Source organism: Castor canadensis, chromosome 11, assembly GCF_047511655.1.
Source record: "Castor canadensis chromosome 11, mCasCan1.hap1v2, whole genome shotgun sequence".
Classification (NCBI taxonomy): domain Eukaryota; kingdom Metazoa; phylum Chordata; class Mammalia; order Rodentia; family Castoridae; genus Castor; species Castor canadensis.
In genome coordinates, this window is record NC_133396.1 from 55,373,484 (window position 1) to 55,395,856 (window position 22,373).

Here is a 22,373-nt window from a genome sequence, read left to right on the forward strand (position 1 = left end):
CTGAGAGCATGGTATCTTTTTATCATATGAAACACACACCTAAAACATAGGCAATGCAAGACACTGGGAAAACTTTTTAAATAATTGATATTAAAACTTTGAAGCTGAGCCAGGTGTCAGTGGCTCTCACCTGTAATCCTCGCTACTCAGGAGGCAGAAACCAGAGGATCACAGTTCCAAGCTAGGCAGGGAAAATATTCATGAGACTCTATCTTGAAAAAAACATCACAAAAATAGGACAGGTGGAGTGGCTCAAGGTGTAGGCCCTGACTTCAAATCCCAGCACTGCAAAAAAAGAAAATTTTTGCTTTGAAACTGAGATGTCCAGTGCAATAACAATTAACATGTGCCTATTTAATTTTAAAATTAAATAAAAGTATAATTTCATCCCTTCAGTGCCACCAGCATATTTCGTGCCCCTTATAGTCCTCCTGTGGCTAGCAGACATACAGAAAATTTTCACCATTGCAAAAAGTTCTATTGGACAGCAGCGTTCTAAAGAACTTAAGATGTCACCATGGAAAATGAATAAAAAATGCATTGGCTTTCTGTACATCTGTTTTATGACTTGGCATTGGATATAAGTTTAATAACGCATTTAGAATAGAAGTGAGAGAATCATACCATTTGCAGCGTCTAGAGACCTCTGAAGAATTTAATCTGACCTTGGCAAAAGGATCCTGAATAGCAGTTATATACTTGACCCTCCTTTTCATGCACACCACCAATAAGTCACTGCCCTCCACAGTCACCCCGAGCACCTACAATCAACCAGACAAGTGGAGAAGTTGGAGCCTCCGCTAGTATCCTAGCAACAGTGACGCCACCCCCGCCCCTTCCCGCTGTTCCCCGCCCCCCCCGCCTACCTTATTAAGCCTGGAAGGGGCGGGCCCAGGAGCCAAGTGCCCAATAGGAGGGGAGTAGAGGAGGGAAGTCCTGGCCGCGTCCCCGTCGCTAGGGAAACCGAAGCAGCCCGAGTCCCAGCGATGCCGAGCGCGGAGGAGCGGGCCGCCTTCGCTGCGGAGAACGCGGACGAGGAACCCCGCGCAGACCCGAGACTGCGTCTCCTGGCGTCCTACGTGGCCCAGAGCCTGCGGCCGGCGGCGGGCGCCTGGGAGCGCTGCGCGGGGACAGCCGAGGCGGAGCAGCTGCTCCAGGCCTTCCTGGGCGGCGATGCTGCGGAGGAGCCGCGGCCGCTGTTGGTGGTGCGGCCTGGGCCCGGGGGCCTGGCGGTGCGACCCGGGCTGGACGCAGGACCCGAGTCCGGCCCGGCTCGCGCTAAGGGACTTTATTTCCTGCGCACCCGGGCCGAGCCTCCAGGAATCAACAGCCTCCGCGCTGCAGTGCTCTGCGGGGACCTGCCCGCGGCGCCTCTGGAGCACCTGGCCATACTGTTCTCCGAGGTGAGGGTGGGTTGCTGGCCCCGCGCGGACAGAACCTGGGGAGGGGGAGAGGGCGGAGCCGTGCGGGCGGAGGCGGGGCCAGACGGGGAGGGGCGAAGCTTCAGGGGGAGGGCGAAGGGGCGGGGTCATAGGCAAAGGGGCAAGGCCAGGGCAGAGAAACTGACCATGTGTCCAGTTCGCGAAGAAAATGGGATGGGATGGGAGCAGAGCCAAAAGCGAGTGGAAGGGCGGAGTTGGATGGAAACCAAAACCAGGACAAGACATCTGAGGCGTGGATGGCATGGCTGACCTGTTACAGGGCATTTGGGGGAAGTCTGGGTAGAGGCCAGGCCAGAGTGAGAATGGGAAGGTGCTAAGACTTGGGTCAGTCCAGGCCAAAGTCGAGAGGAGGCTACAGTCTGAATGGCGCCTAGTTCCTGATGACTTTTTAAATCAGTTTTTTAAATCCCTCCCGTACATTGGGAAGGGCTGAGGACAGGAAGTATCGAATGAGGGGCATCTTTCATGAATCTATGGGGTGAAAGGAAATAAAAGACCATAAGCAGTGTTTACTTATGCAGAATAAGAGTTTAAGGCAGGTAATTTGGTTTTGATTTTCATCTCGTTCGTTCATCATACAACTGTTTATCAAAAGTCAGCCTTGTGCACATAGAAGTTGAGCATCCTTTTGGAAATGCCCAGCAGACATCTGGAGGGGTTTAGCCTAAGCTGAGGAAGGTGGGGATGTAGATTATGGAGTGCTTTGGTGGCATCAGAGAGTGAGGCCTCTACAGTGTAGGGGATTTGAGGGGTTCTTCAGGAAAGAAAGACTCTTGAGCCATTTAGACCTTCTGAAATGGGAGCAAACTTCCCTGGAGGCTGGTGCCTTTGTTCCTGCAGATTGTGACATAAGTGTGAACAGAGTACTGCTATATAGTGTTTTGTGTGGTAGGTGCTATGAGGTAGTACCAAAGAAGTAGAAGGCAGGCTCCATCCATGAAATGTTTACTTTAAAGAGCTAAAACAAACGCAATTCATCACATGTTCAAAATTTTTAAGACTACTGTGACGGGATGGGGGTAGAACTCACCTGAAAGTTGGCTCCTGGACGCTCCCTGCCCCTTAGTTGCTTTATCGTGAAGCTGTGGGAGGGGAAATTGGATAGACGAGCTTTCAGGGGATCAGAGAAGCTAAGCTTATCAGTAGGCAAGGAAGGATTTTTATATTTTAACAACCAAAATGGTCTTACTACTGTACACATCTGAACACCATCTCTGCAGAAGTACAAATTTGGGTCAAAACCCCTAATGAATGATGATAGAAAGTGTCATTGGTTTCAGAGAAGAAAAATATGCATGTGTCTGAGAAGTGCTCTTGACCTTAAGTGTTGAACTGGCTCCTGAACAAGAAATAGGTTCCGGATAAGTACAAAGCAAGGCAGCTTTCAAGATATGAGGATAGACTGAACAAAGATTCAGAGACAGACCATAATCTAGCGTATGGGGGGAGGTGGGCCCATCTCAGAGTAGTGTTATGGCTAAGGAAATGTGCTCTATCAAGCAAAAATGATTCCCAAATAATTCAAATCCTCAAATATTCAAAAATTTTCCTTGGTGTATTGAAAGAGATGGAAGACAGTATTCCTCAATCAGGGACTCAGTGAGTGAATTATAGTCCATTTACACAGTAAAATACTGTGGAGCTATTAAAAAGAATGATTGATGTGAGGAAGTCCTCATGGCAATTTTTTTATTTTGGCAAAAAAAAAAAATACGTAACATAAAATTCATCCAGCAATTTCCAAGAGTACAGTACAATATTGTCAAGCACACACACTTTGTTGTACCAGAAATCCCTTATCCGGCATGACTGAAACTATGCTCACCAAACAATTTCCAGCATTGTCCTCCCCCAGTCCCTGATAAACACCATTCTACTGTCTGTCTTTATGAATTTAGCTGTTCTAGCCACCTCATGTAAGTAGAATAGTGTGTATTTGTCTCTTTCTGGCTGGCTTATTTCACTTTTCCTAATGTTCTCAGGTTCATTCCTGTTGTCACATGGTAAAATAATATTCGACTATGTGTGTGTATAATATTTAACATATATGTATATCATACCTAATATATGTTTTATATATATATATATATATATATATATTATATACTATGTGTAAAGGAGAAAGGATAGAGGATGGGAAAGAGAAAGAAAAGAAGGAAAGGAGGATGGGAGAGGGAGATGGACGAAGGGAGAGAGGACTGAAAGGGAAGAATGGAGGAAGAGAGGTAGGAAGAATGGACACTCTAGCACCAATCCACAGTCTGGGGAAAATGAATGGTGAAGGTACAAAGATAGGTAGAAGGTTCATTTTTTCACTTTAAAAGCTTTTATACATTAAATATTTTGTACCATTTAAATGTATTATTTACTTACAGTTTAAATAAAACAATTTAAAGATACTTCAGGTTCTTTACTTACATTTCTTAAAGCCTGGAAGAGGAATCCTCAGTTCATTCAACTCTGATATCCCACTTATTTCAGTGTCCCTGGAAAGCCTTGTTCACCTCCTATCTGCTAAGCCACCTCCTTCCCCCTTCTGGCTCTCTTGTCCAACCCCCCCACCCCCCACCTCAGTACCTATAGATGCTTAGCTTCTGACTTCCTATTCCCCTTTTCCTTCCACCTCTGTGCTCAGCACCACTAAAGCAAAGAACCCACCTAGCTCAGAGAAGTCTTCCTGTTCTGTGTGGGGGCAGGGGGAGGTGTTGACAAGGAGAGAAATCTGTAATTTCAACGTTATCTTTGTCCCATTACACTAGTACAAGGTACAAAAGAAAATACATCTAAGAAATGTTTGAAGGAAGAATTAATAGCATCTAGTAACTGTTTTTCCCATTTATTTTCTCCTTCCTCCAAACCACTTGATTCACTGCTGCCAGATTATTTTTCCTAGTATTCTGAGACTTGGCTGCTATTTTGAATTTTTATGTTTTGGAGAGTGAGTGAGGAATTTGGAACCTGACAGATGAGCATTCAAACCCTGGTTCTGTTAATTCAGCAGTATGATATAAGTGGGTTAGCCCACTCTGTTGGGTCCGGAATGTCTCACAGGTTGTTATGAAGTATAGTCTTAATATTCTGGAACACCTGGAACAGAGTGTGTGACATTGTAGACATTCCATAAAGAAGAAGAAGCATTGTCACACTACATCCACATACAATCCTTCCCACTTCTCTGACTGATCCTTGCTCTAGCCCAGACTGGCACTTCCCCAGGATTCAGCTGTATTTTTTCCACAGTCCTGTTGCCTATGAGCCTAGAGGGAGACGGGTGTCCTGCTTGCTCTTCCTTGCCACTTCTGCATTCGTGTTGCTCACCCTTTGGTTTAAATGTCTTATCATCAGACAGTCACCCACTCTCATTGTTGCATCCCATGTTGATATCATGGCCTTCATTTCTCCACAGTTTTGGCCCCTGGGCTCACTGTGACTCTTCCAACATTGCTTCTGCCTTAACACATAGACAAATAAATGGTCCCTCTAGCAATGTGGCTCTGGGCTCCCTGCACCTCTTTCCTCCAGTGAGCCTGTCCCTCTGACTTAAGCACCCCTCTGCTGGACATTCCCGGACCGTGCATTGTCAGTAACCACCACCCTCATTGATCCAGCTTCATGCACCTCCTTCTAACCATTACTGCCTTTCCAACTCCCTCTCTCTCACACAATGCAACAGTCCCTGGACTATGCTGGGGCCTCCAAGCTACTGAACCTGCTGCCTTCCCCTCTCCCATATCCACACCCTTGTCCAGCTTGAGTAACACACTCCATCATTGTCCTCATTCCATTGCACCATCTCTGATTTACTGGCTTCTACATTGTGGTGGTGCTCTCCTTTGAGAAACCCATGATCCTGGTGAAATCCTGCTTTCTACAAGCTCTATACTCACACTATGAAGCTGATTTGGCATAGGGAAGAGCCAACTGGCTCTACCTGACTTTGAACCTGTAGTAGGCCTTTTTTGTAGTAGGCCTTTTAAGTTTCCCACCAGACAATCTATATTTTTAAATATTCCAACTAGTTTCTTGTTCTTTTAAATCACTAGTTCACAACTTTCTTTTCCCTTCCTTCAAATAGCTAAAACTTTCAACATTACTTTTTTCCAAAAAAACCAAAAAACAAAGAAAATAGAAACAAAATTTCCACAAACTCTTACATCTGCCACATCTTCCAGTACCTTTTCTTCTATCCTCTGCCACCCTTCCATTGCTACAGGTGGACTATCTTGTCTGATGTCAACACTAAGACAAAAAATGCCAGCTTTCCCCTGAATCCCACCATAGCAATTTCTTCCCTCTCTCCTTCGTTCTGTTATTTCCCTTGCCACTAGATAATTCCCATAAAGCACTCCCCCATTACCTTATTTTAATGATCCACTTTAAACCAAAATTTCTGGAATGCGTGTATCTTCTTTCTGTGACACAGCCTTTTCTGTTGTCTCATACTCAATCATCAGGCTTTTACTCCTGCGCTTCCCAGAAGAGGAATGAAAGAACTTGGCAGTATTTCTAATGATCGCCACTTGACCAAGTTGAATAGCTATTAATCAGTTGTCACCCAGCTGGATCTGTGAGCAGCCCATAGCAGCTCATGACAGGCCTCTCCTCATAAACACACTTTCTTCCTTTGGTTTCCAGGACCCCAGGCTTCTGTATTATTCCAATGGCCAGAGCTATCCTTTCTCATTATCCATTGATGGTACCTGCCCTTCCCCCGACTTCTTAACACTGGAGAGCCCTTGGGTTCATTCCTCGGGCACCTTCTCTTCTCTATATGTTCTCTTTACTGTGGGCGTCCACATTTAGTTTCAAAATTTTATAAGCTATTTCTGACAGCTTCCAGATTTTTTATCTCTTTTTCTTTCCCTCTGATCCTCCACTAGCATATCCATCTGCCTACGTAGCATCTCCATCTTGAACAATGGATGCATCCAATTTTCTCATGTCCAAATGCAAGCTCCTGGTCTTCTTTTAAGGGCTTCACCCTTATTCTCCACATAAGTGTGTGGCAATTCCATTTTTTTCTGTTGTTCAAGACCCAAATCTTGAAGTCATGTTGACACTACTTTGTCTCTCACAATCCCCAAACCAATTCACTAAGTCATCATTATCTGTAACTTAAAAATTTATATATAATCAGATTTCTTCCACCTTGACCACTAACCCTGTGTCACGCCACAATGCTCTATATTATAGCAGTAACTTCCTAGCTGACCACCTTTTTTCAGTTTTGCTCCCTAGAGTTCATTCTCATCACAGCAGCTGAAGTGATCCTACTAAAAGATGTCATGCTGTGTCACTCCTTTGCTAAAAACCTTTCAATGGTATTCATTTCTCCGACAGTAGAAGTCAAAATCCTACAGACATGTATTTGACCCCCTTTCCTCAACTCTACTTTTTTTTTCTCACCCAGCTCCATATTGCTTGATTACACCAGGTGTACGCCCACACCTGGGGCCTGGCTATGCCTTCTACCTGCAATATACTTCCCCTAAGGCTTTGCAAAACACTTTCCTCATCCTCTCCAATCTTTGTTCAATGTTATCATCTAAGTGGGGTATAATTAAAACTGCATTCCCTCTACCCTACAGTCTGGATCCCCCTTCCATTTTTCTTTAAAATTTTTATTCAAATAACTTACTGTTTATTGCCTGTCTCTTTGTAGGACATAAACTTTATGAGGGCAGAAACATTTGTATCCTAGACCTGGATTAGTAACTGTTTAGTAGGATTATAGGTGTGGTGGCACACACCTATAATCTCAGCACTTGGGAGGTTGAAGCAGGAAGATTGCAAGTTCAAGGCAACCCTGGCTCAGAACACCAAGAAAAGATGCACTCAGTAAATGAGTGAATGATTAGATTTTCATTTCATAGACACTTCACATTCATTATTTTTGTCACTCAAATCCCTCCAAAATGCAACCCAAACCTACCCACTACTTTTTCTTTAGATAAGATATATTTATAGATCTCTATGGGCTGCTCCCTGAATGCCAGCCCAAGGCAGGATTATAGTTATATAAGAAGCAAATGAGATAGATCCTAAGAAAATCTTCTGCCCTGGGACCAAAGAGTCTTTTCTCAGCATAAATGTGATAGTGTTTATGATCTCCCCGCACCCGACTTTTTGTGCTCTCCATTCACTTGTTATAAATTCTCAGTTCAATGAATGTACCCAGAAAGACCAAGCAAGAACGATCCTCTGGAATTTAGTATGCTGGTCATATACAGAACATAATCAACAGTATGGATCCAAATTTCCTTGGTTTTATTTTTTGGTGGCTTCCTCATCACATTACCTGGCCATCATATTACCTATCTTTCTGTTCATTGTGTGGTTTTAAAAGGCAGAAGTCCCTAGTGTGTTGTACTGACAACTTTTTAAAGTTGTTAATGATAGAAATTCATTTTAAACTCAGAATCTTCAAGAGCAGCTTGGTTTAGGGGCTCATATGGTAAGCAGGACTTGTTCTTTCTCCCCCTGTAATTTCTCTCTTCTCTAAATTGATTTTATCGAAAGGCTCCATATGGGAGCAAGATGACAACCTAAAGCTCCAGACTAGTAGAAAAATTATCTCTTCACTGCAAAGCTGAGATAAGAGATTCTGGCCCTCATTGGGTCAGATTTGGTTCCATCAATATGGGAATGGGTCCCAAAAGAAGAGGAAATATGTTGGGTCCAAATCCATTAACATTCACCCTAAAAATGGCTTCAAGATTAACTTTGCTTCATTATTTTTAGAGTACCCCTGCGTACCATCCATAGGCAGATGGTCATTTTTACCTATGTGAATTTTTTGTTTTGTTTTTTGCTTCTGGCCTATGTGATAGTTTCAGTCAATCCTATCCAACCTGTTGTTGAGGGAGGGATTCCTGCCCTAGGGTAATGGTGACAGCTGAACACATAACACCCAACATCGAGCAGATGACATGGGCAGTGGTTTATTAGTCATATATACTCACAGCAGAGAGGAGGGCATGTACCTTGTGGGGCCACATGGGCTTGCACTTGGGAACACAGTGACCAACCAGGGGCTGTGGGAGGCACGCTCTGTCATATGAAGAAGGGATGGTGCCCTCTGGTTCCTGTGGGAGGATGTAATTGGCTTGTTTGAATAATTCCGAAGGATTTCAGGGAACTGAAGCCTGAACCTCAGGGAGAAGCAGGCAGTGTGCCTGGTTCCTCCTCCATAAGGAGAGTTATTGGCTAGAGACCATTATCTGCAGGAACAGAGCAAGAAGAACTTCTGGGTAGTTTTTGGAGACCCTAACAATTTTACCTGATGCCTATAATGTTGGATTTCAGTTTTAGGACTTACAGCAAAGTGGCCAGCAAAAGAATATATATGGCTTCATGGGCCTTTTTTTCAAAATGTCTTCTTTAAGGTCTCAAAAGTAGAATGCCCACCTTTCTTCCCTGTGTACCTCTGTTACAGATTGTGATACCTGTCCTGGCCAATGAGAAAAACCACCTGGACTGGCCCCACATGGTGTGTCAGGATGTCAAGCGGCATGCCCACACCCTGCAGTGTGAGCTCCAGGTTATTCTTGAGCAGGCAAAGGGGAGAACTTTGCTGCCTCTTCCAGTAGACTCAGAAAAATTGGAGTTTGTGGATTCTGAAAGTGAGCCAGTGTAAGTACTATCAGTTTGGCCACATAGGCCTCTGAGATATGAGAGAAGTTTCTTTGAGTGACTTCTGTTACTGACTCCACATCTCCTCTATACACAAGCCCGCTGTCTGTTCTGTTGGCCGACATCCTTGAACTGCGTGTTTATGCTGATTACGTGCCTTTTCCCCTTGTCTCTGAGAAGTCTTTGAAGGACTTCACAGCAGTGTGGCCTTCATTCAGAATCATTTCAGTGATTTTAGTGTTTTGCTTATCTGGATACAGCTCATCATTGGAGAGCACCCAGGTCCAACTGGAGGCTGAGGCTGAGCTCTCCTCCCCACATTTACTCAGTACATAATGTCACAGCACTAACTGGTGACTCTTATTACAGTTCCAGACTCTCCTCTATGAGCAGCTGCAAACCTTTTTTAGGTCATAGAGATTTTTCCCCCAAATAAGAACAAAACTGGCTTCATTGGGGAGGCCATGCCTCCTGATACTGTGTGAACATTAAAACCCTGGCCTCCTCTCCTTTTAGATGTTATGTTGGGCTCCATCACCATTCTAGCTTTGAGTTGGCCTTGTTTCTGTCTCCTAGGATGTTTTTTCCTTTTAAAGCCAGGCTATGTGTATAAAGAGTATACTTTGTTTTATTGTATCCAGAATTTCTATGTGACTGTGGCAACAGGTGATCCTCCTACATCTGCCATATTGTCAGGAGTTTCAATATTTTGCTGTCTTTGCTGTTAATTCAGGAATCAGGATATATATGAAGAATAAGTAATATATGTAACAGCAATATACTTCATAATGAGTTTTTTTTAATGGAAAAAGTAATTTGTTTCATATATAATTTGAAGTAATTTCCCAATTGGAAAACTGATTGTGGCTTAATAAAAATATCCAACTTTGAAAATAAATAAACTACCCTTTTTTGGTCCTTTTATACTTTAACTTAATAACATTCAGTGTGTGTGTATAATCCTTGCTGAGTTTGTCTCCCTTTGTTCAAATTTGATTATTTCCCAAAAGGCTGAGTCATTTTGAAGGAGGTGGATATCTTCTCCCTTTAACATGTTTCGTATTCATTTGTGCCATAGCATGTCTCAGCAAATACAAATTTAATTAAATTAAGCAGAGGTAGGTTTCTGATGCTAAAATGTGAACCATTGTCACTGTGCCCTTATAAGATTTTCTGTGAACAAGCAGCCAAAATGTATTTAGAATTTTTTTAGTATCTTCCAAACAATAAGTTTGGTTTTTTTTTGTTTTTTTTATTATTATTCATATGTGCATACAATGCTTGGGTCATTTCTCCCCCCTACAATAAGTTATTTTTTCAAAAAAGTAAAAAAAGATGTATGAGGCAGAAAGCTTGGGAAATTCTTTTTTAAATTTTTTGGAAGTACTAGAGTTTGAACTCAGGGCTTTGCATTTGAGAGGTAGGTGCTCTACTGCTTGAGCCATCAGCCCAGCAATTCCATTCTTCATTGAGAAGTAAAGACAAAGCAAAGTGATGATGGTGGTATTCAGAGAGCTATTGGTTTGCCTCATGGAGAAGGATACCATATTTCTTCTCACTGCAGAGGTTAGAACTAACAGCTTCATGAGGGAATTCTAGAGAGGTATATGTGGTTCAGTGAAGAGATTAAAGTTCCTCTCTATGAGAGGTGATCTACTTAGTAACAAGTTGCTTCATCATGTGTGAAGCTGGCCTTCACTGGAGAGATCCAAGCAAGGGTTGGGTGGTCATCTGCAGGGTATTCCTGCATTGACAAGAAGACTCAATGGCATTGATAGCTCTTAAACTAATCTTTGGAATATTGGTAAACCTCTGAGTTTGCATAAATATTGTTGAGTGTATACTCAAATACCTATGTTTTCTGAGGAGAAGATCTATATGCTTCATTGACTACTCAAGAGAGTCTATTGCCACCTGTAATCCTAGCAATAGCAAGGATGAGGTAAGAGATCAGTCTGGTCAGTCTGGCAGAATCAGTCAAGGTCAGCTTGGGCTACATAGCAAGACATTGCCTCAAACAACAATAACAAAAAACAAAACCAAGAATTCACAGGTTAAGTGGAACTACCTATCTGTTGTTATTTTCCTTTTTTTTGGCAGTACTGGGGTTTGAACTCAGGACTTTCTGCTTGCTAGGCAGGCACTCTAACACTTGAGCTCTGCCTCCAACCCCCCACACACTATTTTTTAAAAGATTCGGGGTTCTTTTTTGGAGGACACCCAGGGCTATAGTTTGAATATAGTTTGAGTTTATCCCCGAAGGGCTCCTGTGCTGGAAGCTTGTTTCTCAGTGTGGTACTGTTGGGAGGTGATGGAACCACTAAGGAGAAGAGCTTAGTACAAGATAATGCTTTGCCCTCAGGGAAGACTACTACAGATCTTGTGGGATCTCAGTTTAGTCTAGAGAGGTTGTTGTGGTAAAAGAGCAAGATTAGCCCCTCCCTGCCTTCTGGCTTCCTGTCTTAGAATGTTTCTTCTTGTACATACTCCTGCCATGATGCCATCTACTGTGATGCCCTCAGCAGATGTCAAACAAATGTAGATGCATGATGTTGGACATCTAGCCTCCTAAATCATGAGCTAAGTAAACCTCTTTTCTTTAAGTTTCCCAGCACTGGGATTTTGTTACAACAAAGGAAGATGGACTAATACACCCAAGCCTAAGTTATTTCCACATGTTCCAGGAGATTTCTTTTGCCTTTCACAGCTTGGATTCCATGGAGAAGTCTGTCATCTATGCCATTGAGTCTGCAGTGATCAGGTGGAGCCATCAAGTCCAGGTGGTGCTAAAGAAAGACCCTTCTCAGCCACTCTTACAAGGAGAGAATCCCACCCCCAAGGTGGAGTTGGAGTTCTGGAAGAGGAGGTAGGCGGGGAGGCACATGCCCAAATTCTGGGAAGAGGATATTTTACAGAGGGTAAAACTGGAGCTGGCCTGGGGGAGCCAACCATTAAGTCCATTCCCTCCTGCCAGATATTTTTCATCCTCCCTAGGGCAGATGGCTTGTTATCTTTGAATCAGTACAATTTTTCTGTGGAATGGGAGGTGAATTCTTTCCTCAAGGTTCAATTTTCACCCTTCTTTTCTTAGGCTACTGTCAGTTCATCTTCTGGTATTTCATCAAAGTCTCTTTAAACTAGAAGTAAAATTAATCCACTCTTTTAATCTGCTAATTTCTATTCCTTTCTCCTTGGACAGGTGAGGTTGGACACATATAACTTTTGTAAGAATCTGAAAACAGAGAAGGGTTTTTGGAAGTTGGCTGCAGAAGAGCCTCTCCTAGGTCCCAGCTCCTTAGTAGCATCTAGTCTGTCCCAGTCTCATGACCAGAAATGCCTCATTATTATTTCTGATTAGTCCTTGCTTCTACTTATCATTTTACTGGCAAATCCTTTTCTCAAAAGGAGACAGACAGATATTGGATGCAGATGTCTCTGCCCTCAGACTGAATGGAGATTGTGTCACATGATCAGGCCTGCCTATAGGGCTCCAAGCTGTCTGCACTGCCGTGCTGAGATACCCATCCTCTTGCCTGCTTTCTGACCATTTGCTGACCTATGGCGAGGTCCTTCTCCAGCAGCCTTGCTCCAACAATGCTTCTCTCCCCCTGCCCCAACCTTGTTGTAGAGCTAATGACCTCCAGCTGCCAAGCTTTTGAGCCACCAGATGGTCACAGCCATTTGGAGCTCCATTTCCTGGAGCTGCCCCTTTGAACCTGTGTTCCCAACTCAGGCTTTTGCCCTCACTGTTCTGGAACAGATGTCCCAGCTCTGTGGAGGCACCCTGAGGAAGGGCTCCCTTCTGCCTGCATGAGAGTAGGTCATCATAGTGTGGCAGCTGTTTCCTGATGCTCACCTGGATTCGCCCTTCTCTGTGGTATTGCAGGTATGAGAATCTGGAATACATTTATAATCAACTGAGAGCAATTAAGGTGAGGGGCATGGCTGGGCTCCTGGACAAACTTCAGAGCAGCTACTTCCCAGCTTTCAAAGCCATGTTAGGAAATGTTGTGGCAGGTAAGAACCAGCAAATGTTTTCACAAATACTTTTGACTTAAATTTTTCATTGAGTGACACATTTACTTCTCTTTTTCTGACTCCAGCACCCTCAAGTACTTCTAACCTTCTAATACAATACAGCATGGTGGAAAGAACACCAAGTCTAGAAGCAAGGGAACAGCCAAACAGAACTATGCTCTGCTTGCAGTTCAATGGCTTTGTGACCTTGGGCAAATTCACACAACCTCCCTGAGCTTTTGAGTGTACCATGTTTATGGTACCCATACTTCTCACCTACTTTACCTCTCTTAGCTCTTGGGAGATGAACTAGGTGGAGGAACTTTATTCTCTACAACACACCATCCACATGCATGTTGTTATCTCTCTCCTCTGGAATTCATGTTCCTGCACTCTTGGCTCCTTGAGAAAACTCTGTTCTGTGGTGAGCTCCATCCTGCATTTTCTGTTCATATGATCAGATGGAACAGCAATTTCCTGTCCCTCTGAGCACCAGACAAGATCAGCCCTTGTCAAAATTGCAAAGCCAGCAAAGCCTACGATTAGAAGGAAGTAGCTCTTTTCAAGGTTCCCTCTCCCCTTATTGTGCACTTTTTTTCTTCTTTCCTTTTTCTATCAAACCTCCTACTCACCTTTTAGTACCATAGGTCAAAATATGCTTTTAAAAGTATTTGCAATTTTATATGTTAAGCTTAATCTAAGCAGTGATTTTCAATATTTTTCCTCTCTCAAGAACTTTCTATAAATACCATCTCCCATGTAAGTCCAAAATATAAAATCCATCAAGGTCTGTTTGCTGGGGTAATGAGGATTGTGACCTGTGTCCAGAGCCCACTGGTTGATCTCTCATCCCAACTTCCAACTTCCAATTTGTAAATCACCTAGACAAAGGAATAAAAATTATGGTGATGGAGCTTCTTTTTTTTCTCTTTCTTTTTCTTTTTCTTCCTCTTCTTCTCCTTCTGCTCCTCCTCCTTTTCTTTTTTGAGAACAAGACTCTCTGTATAGCCCAAGCTGTGCTCAAACTTTCTATCCTCCTGCCTCAGCCTCCCAAGTGCTGGGATTGCTGACCTATGCCTCCATGCCCAACTTTGGTTATAGTTCAGATATGAACTATATAATAGAGAAAGACTGGCGTACATAGTTAGTCTTTGAGTTCCTTCTAGGTCCTCAGATCTCACTGCAGAGACTGCTCTGCCAGCACGTGAAGCTGGCTTGAACAAGATATCTCTTGAAGTTTTCTGCCTCACTGAGAGAGGCTGTGTCATGGAGGAGCCAACTCTTGCTCCCAGTTTGCACTTTAATCCAAATAGACAAGTGTTCCCAAAGTGGTATGAGATAATTGTGGGATGTATGTGGGCAGGTATTTTGAAAAATGACTTTAAGTATGGTTCTCTTTTGGTAAAAATGGTTTTCCATTTTGGATAGTGATTTAAAGTTTTCATTTTATGTACAGTAAACTCTCCATTTCTGTGGGTTCTGCATCCATAGATTCAATCAGGTATGGGTCAAAATATGTTTTTAAATTGTACATATTGAACTTGTACAGAGTTTTCCTTGTCATCATTCTCTAAACCAAGTAGTATAACAACTATTTACTTAGTATTTATATTGTGTTCAGTATTATACATAATCTAGAGATTATTTACAATATACAGAAGATGTATAGGTATATGCAAACACTATGCCTTTTATATAGTGGACTTGAGTGTCTTCAGATTATTGGCCTGAAGCCAATCACCCATGGATATTGAGGAATAGCTGTGATTTTATTTAGGTTAAAATGGGAGCCAATTTGGAGAAAATTATTAGGGAAGCAATACTATAGGTTGTAAGCAGATATGACACTTATCATAATGGAAGTATGAAAATTCCTAAAACTTGAAGCTCTGAAATAAAACAAGATGTAGTGAAAGTATGTTATAAATGGGTTATTTAGTACTCCACATATATTTTTCACATTCATATATTAAGAAACTAATTATACACATAGATTAATAATTGTAAAGGATTTGTTTCCCTAGTCCAGGTTGAAAACATTCTTTCTAGTAGAGTATATACTGACAATGAACTTAGAAACAGCTACCATTATAATAGCACAAAATCAACACTACTATAATTGTGTAATTCAATTTCCATGATGGAAGAAAAGAAAATTTGATTAGAGGTGTTAGGTAGAGTCTTGGTCAGAAATTTTGGCAGGGTCTACTAAGAATTAAAAAGATTTTAAAGGCTATTGACTGATTTTATCATTTATAATTTAGTTTTGGAGCATCTGGCTTTCTTTATCTTAAATAGATATACTATGTGTATTATAGTCATGATCAGAGTAGTTTGTTGGCTCAATGATGGACTGAAGAGAGAGAGAGAGAGAGAGAGAGAGAGAGAGAGAGAGAAAGAGAGAGAGAGAGATCTGGATTAGTGAGAACAAATTAGAAAACAGTGAGAAATAAAGAAGGAGGTTAAGGATGAAGGAAATGTGTGGGAACAAGATCATCAGAAGGGGAATTGATTGTATGATGAGCACAACAACACTCAGGAAGCAACGGTCCTCCTGAGAGCAATAAAGGCTAACTAGGGAATTCTCCTCCCTGGCTATTAGTGATACATGATTGGCATAGTACCACTCACTTACCAATTGTCTTATCTCATCTGTGCTGCCATGACAGACTACCAATGACTGTGTAATTTATAAAGAACAGGAACTTATTTTTCACTGTTTTGAAGACTGGGAACACCGAGATCAAGGAATCAGCATGTTGAGTTGTTTGGTAAGGTTGATTTATGCTTCAGTGATGGCATCTCATTGCTGCATTTTCTGGAGAGGAAGAATGCAGTGTCCCCACATGTTGGAAGGTGGACGGGCAAGCTAGCAGAGTTCTGCATGAGTCTCTTTTGTAAGAGCCTGTACCCTTTTCACAGGCTAGGAAACTTCATAGCCTGATCACTGCTTAACAGCTCCATTATTTAGTGCCATCACATTGGCTATTAAGTTTCAACACCTGAATTTTAAAGAGGACTTAATCAAACCACAGGCTCTCCATAGGTGAATGTGTGGAGGAAAAAAGTCAAAATCCAGTGCTATAATGGGGCCAACTTGGATCAGTTTACCATTGTATGTATCTCTTTTTAACTTTCTCACCCCCATCTTCCATGCAGCACATACCAAGTCAAATCAGTAACTTAAAAATCAGACACAGTGGGAATATTAGGAATATTGACATCACAGAGATTTGCAAATTTATGTCAGAGATTTACCAGCAAACCACTGGACATACTATGCAACTGGGTACTTATTTAAGTCAGTCTTCCATGGTTGAGGGTTAACTAATGGGGCATCAAAAATATCTTTAGAAAATAAAAATAATAATATAACAACATGAAACAATACAAAATTTAAAAATTTAAAATGAGGCTGGAGGTGTAGCTCAGTGGTAAAGCATTCATGCTTGGAATACATGAGGCCTTGGGTTTGATCCCTTGCATCACACCAAAAAAATAGTATGACAGCTACTTATATAAAATTTATATTATAATAGGTATTATAAATAATCTAGAGATGACTTAAAGTATATTGGAGGATGTGTGCAGATTCTATGCAAATACTGCACAGTTTTACATAAGGGACGTGAGCATCCCTGAATCTTGGGATCCAAAAGGGTCCTGAAACCAATCTCCCTCAGATATCTAGGGACAACTGTCCTTTTAAAAAATGGTGCTGGGCACTGAACCCAGATCCTTGCATTTTCAAAGCAGGTACTCTTCCACTGAGCAACATTCTTAGCTCAACAACTGTCTGTTTTGAAAAAATGTGAACCAACCTCTGCCTGTCTCTCTGTCTCATTTGCCTTGTCAGCCAAAATGATTGCTCCTTGCTTGAACTAGAGAGCTACTCATCTTTTCTCAAATATGCCCTGAAAAATCAAGGCAGTGCCTATTTGTATGATTAAGGGAGATTCTGTCTTTTAAAAGGCCTTAGAAGAGTATCAGAAAGAGAATGCTCCTCCTTCTCTAGCATGATGGGCCTAGCCTGTTGTCCCTCACAGCACAAATGAAGCCAGAGCGTGTGCTCATTAGAATGGCTGTTGGATTCTGAAATCCTCCATCTCAACCCAGCAGTTCTAATACTCTCCACCAGCTCTCTGGCCTGAGAATTGCTGCTCTAATGAATTTACCATGGCATTCGATTGCAGTTCACATACTGCTTCTCACACACCAGTGGGGACAGAAAGTGCCAAATATACACGTTGGCATGGTCCTGTGTCTCAAGGCTCACAAGCATCAAGCCAGAGGTTCAGAATGATACGCGTGGGGCAATCTTCCCTTTGTATAGGCAGACAAGACAGGTTAGTTCACAGCGTAAGTCTAAGTTATTTAGGTCTTGAAGTGGGGAACTAAAGCTGTCTCATAGAGCTTTATATGACATGGTGTAAGTCCTACCATAGAGTGATTCCTGGTGTATTGGAATTGTTTTGTAAAGGGAGGATATTTTGAGTTTCCTTTATATTTGTACTAACTGTCAGCCCTCCATATGTGAGGGTTCAACAATGGGGATTGAAAGCATTAAAAAAAAATCAATATAACAACATAAAATAATGTAAAATTTAAAAACAATAGGGCTCGGGGTGTAGCTCATTGATAGTGCTCATTCTTAGCAGTCATGAGACCTTGGGTTTGAGCCTTTGCACATCAGAAATACTGAGTGTCATCTATATGGCAAATCTAAGATCACCTGCCTTCATGTGATACCAATTGATTGTCTGCCTGGCAAAGAACCGTTCTCAGATGCTCCCTTCCAGTCTAGTTTGCTCACAGGCTTTCACATTTCCTCTAGTTTGCTGTGCAGACTTTAGTGCCCAATACTTCTGGGTTTCCTATTTTCCCCTCTGTTACTCCAAGACATCTGGTTAAGGCTCCTCTCTTTCCTTGGCTATGTTCAAAGGATATTGTAGGAGATTTTCCTGGCTCTGAAAACCAGCAGCACCCTACCCTCACCAGCTTGTGCTAGTGCTCTGTTCCTTTGACTTCTCCTTTATAAGAGTTCAATAGGATGTTTTATTAACAAATATTCATCAGAGACACTACCATTTATCAAACGCCTGCTATGGTCCAGCACTGTGCTAGTTGTTCATGAAGATTCCATTTCTAGAAGATTCTATCTTCTGTCTTCATAAGAGCCCTTGAATTTTCCTACATATCAGCCTATGTTTGAGGCTTAGAGATGTCAAATGTGGCCAAGGTCATAAAATTGCTGAGTGTCTCGGCCAGCATTTGAAGATAGGTTTTTCTACTTCTAAAATTTGTCCCCTGTCATCTGTTTCATCTTGGAGATATCAGCAGCAAAGTGATCAGCAAATATTTCTCAAGGGATGTGTCTGATATTACAGAGCACCAGACCACAGCAAGGAGAGCCAGGGAGAAATCCACATAGAAAAATGTTGTGAAGAGAGAAGTCCTCAGAAGTCAGGGCTCTCAGAGTTCTGTTGTTTTGCATAACAGCCAGAAAGTTTTCTGGAACCAGCCTTCTCACTGCTTGCTCAGTTTAGGAAGAAATTGCAGCTAAATCTTGGCAGATCCTTCGCTTCCAAGGCCCGAGGGCTCCACCAGGTGGGCAGTGCCCCAAACAGGGATTGGTGACCATCTCCAATTCCTTCCAGCTCTGACAGAGGCTCAGGACATCCATATGCACCTGCTACCACTCCACCACCACTTGGACACCCTGGAGAACTTGGAATTTTCTGAGGTGAAGGCCCGGCTGCGGCCTCTGCTCCACGTGGTCTGTCTGATTTGGGCTACTTGCAAGTGCTACCGCTCCCCAGGGAGGCTCACAGTGCTGCTCCAGGAGATTTGCAACCTCCTCATCCAGAAGGTGGGTGGCTCTCGCCATCCCAGACACTTCTCCCCAGGGATGGGTGTCATGATGATATAAGAAAAGATGATTTCCCCAGGTATGGAAATAATTCTGGTCCAAAGAGTTCTCATACTTGAATTATTGTAATTTCACAAGCCACTAATTCACAGAGGCTTTTTTGGTAATGACAGAACACCAAGGAGGCCCAGTCTCCCTTTACTCTCTTACAACAGCCCTGAGGTAGGGCATAGGGCAGGGCTAGGGAATTTCAACCTCCTTCATGATCTGTGTTGAGGGATTAGAACAAAGTCCAGCAATTAAGAATGTATCCTCTGGAGTCAGGGGACCCTGTGCCAAACCCTGGCCTCACCACTTATCAGCTGTGTGTGCTGGGACAAGCCACTTACCTGTTTCCAGTCATTCTTCTCTATACAATGGCACAAAGAAGAGGACCTACCTTAATGATATGCTAGGTGACTATGAGGTTTGAGTGCAGTAATTCACATACCCTTCGTATGGTAAGAGTTCCACACCTGTGAGCTATAAGCTGCTTGTTGGATCACACATTTCTTGTTCCTCTCTTTTTCTTTTTTGTACAGTGGATTTAGCCCAAGGCCTTGCACATGCTAGGCAAGTGCTCTGTCTCTTAAGGTACATCCCTAGCTCTTTTTAAGTTTTATTTTGAGGCAGGGTCTAACTAAGTTGCCCAGGCTGGCCTGTAACACAAGATTCTCCTGGCTCACCCTCCCAAAGGTATAATCCTGGGATTACAGATATATGCCATACTTGGTTTTGCTCCACTTTTGTAGGGATGTCTGTGGTGCTGAACAGACCATATAAATCTCAAAGAGTGTATCTGTAAATAGAATTAGCCTTAGGGAGGGTTGGGTGATCTTCCCCCTCAAATTGGTTTCTTTTGCTTCTAAAGAGCTATATCCCTGAGAACACAATGAACTAAGAGTAGCTCAGGTAACCAACATCCATGGAGCATACTGTGGCTATAAGATGCTGTTACATTTGTGATCTCAGTCAGTTATCAGATATACCTTGTGAGAGATACAGGAGGGCTCTTATTATTTATTAATACTTCATTAAAGACATGGGCTCAGTAGGGCTCTGAAGGTTAACTGCCTTCCCAAGGACATCCAGAATCCAGGTTTGACTCATAGACTAGCACTTTGCCATCACTCCATGTTGACAGCTAGGGCCTATTTGGTTGAAAAGAGACTCAAGCAAAAGCAGCATCAACAAAAAGAAAACATTGGCTCCTATACTTTGAAAGTCCAAGGTAAGGCTGGTTTCTTTCCTGACTTACAGGACATCATCAGGACCCAAACCCAGTTCTCTCTTCCACTGTCTGTGGTAGTAAAAGTGGTTGTCTGACAGCTCCAGCTTCCCAGATTTCCAGTTTCAAGTCTCTTAGACACGGAGAAATAATTATGGCCCAGAGAATTCTTGCACTCAAATTATTTCCAATCAAAAGCCAGGAGGTTACAAAAGAACACCTGGGAATGAATACCTGTCCAAGTCCCAGTTGTCCCAACAAAGTTCCACTATGCCTCCCTACCTCTGATTGGTCACTTGTCCAATCACAGTGATTGACCCAAGTCACTGTCGCTAAAGGACACAAAGACATTTTGGCTTATACCCAGGTTCTGATACACCTGTGGAACTGAAAGTGGGTGGGTTCAGATGTTTCCTATTTTGTACTTGTGAAAAATATTACATGTGCCATTGCTCAGTTCTGAGCTGGTGTTGACGAAGTTAGGGATGTCCTGCATCTGTAGCTAGGCTCACGGACAATAATCTGTATGTATTCCAGGCTTCTAATTACCTCAGCCCAGAAGACCTCCTGAGAAGTGAGGTGGAAGAAAGTCAGAGAAAACTGCAAGTGGTCTCAGATACCTTGAGCGTCTTCAAGCAGGTGTTTCAGGACAGAAGGGAGAACCTTCATACTTACTTCAAAGAGAAGGAGGAAGTCAAGGAATGGGATTTCCAGTCTTCTTTGGTCTTTGTGCGATTGGATAACTTCCTGGGCCGACTCCATGTGGTGGCGGTGAGTGTGTTCATTCACTGTAAGCCTCGGCCCCAGATGGGAGAAAGTGCAGGGACACCAAATGTAGAGTAGGAGAATAGAGCAACACAATCCAATGGCCAACCATCCACTGGTTGGAAGAGTCCATAAGAAGGGTTCAGTAAATAGTTGTTTGTATTGATTACCATGTAGTTGTTCTTCTATTAGAAGTTTAGAAATTATGCTGTGTGTATTAGTTGTAGTAGTACAGGTCTGTGGTCCCAGCTACTTGAGAGGCAGAGACAGGAGGATTGGGGTTTGAGACCATCCAGGGCAAAGTTAGTATGAGACTTTATCTGAAAAGCAAACTGAAAGCAAAAGAAAGAGAGGCATGGCTCAAGCCATGAACACTTGCCTGGCAAGCTGATGCCCCTGAGTTCAATCCACATTACCACACAAAAAGAAGGAAGGAAGGAGAAAACATGGCTTTTGCTCACAGTTGTATCTCTTGATTATTTAAAAATTAATGTGAATTTTAGCTTAAGTGCTAATGACATTAGAAGACATGAAGTTTTGAGGCTTACTCTTTTTTTTTCTTTTTTGGTGGTACTGGGGTTTGAACTAAGAGCCTCCAGCTTTCTATGTAAGCACTCTATCACTTGAGCCACACCTGTAGTTTGAGACTTATTCTTTTGATTGTTTCACTCTTCAGAATTTAGTATGGTTAATACCTTACAGGCAGGGATTCACTGATTGAACTTTGCAGGGAAGATAATGTAAATATGAATACATACTTAAATCTGATTTGAGAAATTCAGGGTTCAAGATGAACCAAGGGAACTGAGAAGGAATTAGAATCATGTTCCCAATAAGTAGAGATGTGGAGGGAAGAAAGATGCATTGAAAAGAGGCTCTGATGAACCCAGCAAACCATGGGATGACAAGGATAAGAGAATATGAGACTGAGTCTGCTCAGGTTAGCTCAGAAAGTACAGGCCCAGCATAACCATATACTGGATACTGAGCTAGGTACCAGGATACAAAGATAACTGAATTATTGTTTTGCCTATGAGAACTTTGTGGATCTGCAGCCATCACATAGGATAAGGGAGACTGGCTGATGGAGGAAATCCAGAGGTAGGAAGGCCCCAAATCAGTAAGCTTTAGTGAGGTGTATTGCATGGCAAAATGAAAGTGAAATTGGTGGGGTTTGGGAGCTAGTGAGAGGGTGCTCTAACTCAGCAGGGCTGTGAAAAAATAAAAAAAGCAAGTAGCACAAAAGGAAATGGATTTTGAAACTGGATAAGAATTCTCCAGGTAAAGAAGATGGGGGAAAGCATAAAGACAGAGAGTGTGTGAGAAAGCCAGGGCTGGATCTTATGAAAGGCATACCTTAAATCCTTCATCAGGATTGTGG

At 42.5% G+C, this 22,373-nt stretch overlaps 1 protein-coding gene and 1 long non-coding RNA gene across 2 annotated transcripts in view; one reads left to right on the forward strand and one right to left on the reverse strand.

The window, feature by feature from the left end:
• LOC141413824 (uncharacterized) overlaps positions 1-1,002 on the reverse strand; it is a 152,158-nt gene extending 151,156 nt beyond the window's left edge. Inside the window, exon 1 of the long non-coding RNA XR_012438751.1 lies at positions 867-1,002. This is a non-coding gene — a long non-coding RNA (uncharacterized lncRNA). The remainder of the gene's footprint in view (positions 1-866) is intronic.
• The window catches only part of Dnah9 (dynein axonemal heavy chain 9), a 335,102-nt gene continuing 313,657 nt past the window's right edge, over positions 929-22,373 (forward strand). The window contains exons 1-6 of the mRNA XM_074046853.1: positions 929-1,403; positions 8,878-9,074; positions 11,782-11,940; positions 12,961-13,091; positions 18,749-18,960; positions 20,765-20,998. Of these exons, the coding sequence (XP_073902954.1) occupies positions 987-1,403; positions 8,878-9,074; positions 11,782-11,940; positions 12,961-13,091; positions 18,749-18,960; positions 20,765-20,998 (1,350 nt within the window). The 5' untranslated portion in view covers positions 929-986. The remainder of the gene's footprint in view (positions 1,404-8,877; positions 9,075-11,781; positions 11,941-12,960; positions 13,092-18,748; positions 18,961-20,764; positions 20,999-22,373) is intronic.